This window comes from Sciurus carolinensis, chromosome 8 (genome assembly GCF_902686445.1).
Source record: "Sciurus carolinensis chromosome 8, mSciCar1.2, whole genome shotgun sequence".
Taxonomy (NCBI): Eukaryota; Metazoa; Chordata; class Mammalia; order Rodentia; family Sciuridae; genus Sciurus; species Sciurus carolinensis.
Window position 1 is genome coordinate 51,656,927 of NC_062220.1, and position 2,203 is coordinate 51,659,129.

Consider the following 2,203-nt stretch of genomic DNA (forward strand, 5'->3'; position numbering starts at 1 on the left):
AGGGTGCTGCGCGTGGCGGGCCAGTAGGTCCAGGAGCTGGTGGTGGCAAGGTGAGGGCGGGGCCTCGGGAGCGGGGCCACCCACTTCTGTCCGCTTGCTCTGTCCCTAGAAAAGGAGCGCGGTTCGGGCTGCGGTCTGACTCCGGAGCCCCGCGCGGCGGCAGCAGACCCGCAGCAGAACCGCAGCGCAGCTTTCCGCTAGCCAGAGCCTCCCAGTGCCGGCGCGCGGAGCCGCCGGGCGCCCTGCGAGTGCGCCAGGCAGGTCTCAGAGCGCTCTTTCCAGCCTTCCGCCTGGGTCCGGGGGTGGGTCTTGAGACCTCCCGTTCCTCCTGAGTTTGAGGCCCCGCGTCTCCCCAGCGAGGACAGCACGCACCTCGGACTCGATTCCCGCACGGGTTCCCTCTTCTGCGTCCAGTGAGGCGACACAGGGCGGAGGGTGCTGGTGGGGAAGCTAACCTGAAATTCAGGGAGAAGAAAATTCGCCGATCCCACCCATCTCCTTTTTAGAACTCAAATCATAAACTGGCCACTCTCAGCTCAGTTTGAGGAATCTGCACAATTTACAAGAGGTAAAACGACCTGAATATCCTGTTTAACTTTGTTTCGTCTGTGGAAGGCGGTGTACGGGGAAGGAGGCGATTCCTGTGTTCTGGATCTGCCCTCCTCACTCCACGTCTCTGAGCCGGTGTCAAGATTGTATCCTGTCAATGGCACTTCTAATGCCAGCCTGGAAAATAGCTCTGTGGCAATTCACTGCCAACTTAGTCCTTGACTTCCACTTATGTGCTAAAGTTCGATTTACTGACCAATCAATTGACAGGGAAACTTGTGCAAAGAAGTATTAGAAAATGTCAGGATTTTGCTGAACGTAATTGACCTTGCATCATCTCACACTAGCTTATATCTACCTTTGTTTTCATGCTCCTTTATGTGTGTATGTTAATCTCCAACCAGCTACCGAAGAGAGAAGCCAGAGATCCACCAGACATGAATGCTTAACATGTATCTTTCGATGAAAAATGGAAGCAGTACCTTTGAAACTAAGAATGTTTTTTAAGAGATCCAATACCATTTGGATTAGATTTCTAACAATTTAATTAAAAATAATTTCCTGTGGTTACACATAGAATGGGCTGCATTTTGACCCACTTCAAACGTGTCGTGGTAGGGGCCTTAAATAGGAGATAGACCTGATAACTTGCTGAGCCATATCACTGAGAATTTTTATTAATCCGTGACGGGATGAGGCTGGAGCCCAGGCTTTAAGGTTTATTCCAGATGTAAAAGTAAGGAAATGAACTTATCACATCTTCGCAAGTGCGTTGGCTTTCAGTGGCTCCCAAAGACTGATTATGGGAATGTTAGAAATAAAGTTGAATTGTAAAATTCTTTCAAAGAAAGGTCTAAGAGTCAGCAACTTAGAGGAAAATCAAGAAATACAAGAATCAAGAATTTGTCCCTATCAAAAATATGCTCACTTATAGTTTTCTAAGTTTAAATAGATCACTGAGTAATTGAATAATTTTCCTAAGTTAAAAATATCCCCCTCATATTTTTTCTATATAGAATATGGGTTCTGCCACAGGAAGATGGTTCTACCTACTGGGCTGCATTATGCTGATCAACCTGGTTAATGCTGATTTTGAATTTCAAAAGGGAGTACTTGCCAGTGTCAGCCCAGGGATTACAGAAGACATTGATCTCCAGTGTTGGAATGCTTGCTCTTTGACACTGATAGATCTCAAAGAACTCAAGATAGAGCACAATGTGGATGCTTTCTGGAATTTCATGTTGTTCTTGCAGAAATCCCAGAGACCTGGACATTATGCTGTCTTCTTAAACATAGCTCAGGATTTCTGGGACATGTATATAGACTGCTTGCTTTCAAGGTCTCATGGAATGGGCAGAAGACAGGTGATGCCTTCCAAGTATAATTTTCCACAGAAAATAACAGGAGGTAATTTAAATGTGCATTTAAGAGAGTAGCAGTATAGCTTTATTAAAAATTCAATAGTTTATCCTTCTGTTTTTTTTCAAGTTTATCAAACAAGCTAGCAAATTTGCCATGTTTCATTTTTTCCTAATGAGGTTCTTTAATTTTCATTTATTGATTTTATATTATTTAGAAATCATGAAAGCTCTGATATATAAATGCTTGATTCTAAATGAATATTTTGGAATATAATACAGTTTGATAGATCATT

At 44.1% G+C, this 2,203-nt stretch overlaps 1 protein-coding gene across 1 annotated transcript; it reads left to right on the plus strand.

The window, feature by feature from the left end:
* The first annotated feature begins 275 nt into the window (after positions 1-275).
* Fam237b (family with sequence similarity 237 member B) lies at positions 276-1,985 on the plus strand. The gene is made up of 2 exons (XM_047562069.1): positions 276-568; positions 1,566-1,985. Exon 2 carries the CDS (start codon positions 1,569-1,571, stop codon positions 1,983-1,985), a length of 417 nt encoding a protein of 138 aa, XP_047418025.1. The 5' UTR covers positions 276-568; positions 1,566-1,568.
* The last annotated feature ends 218 nt before the right edge of the window (positions 1,986-2,203 follow it).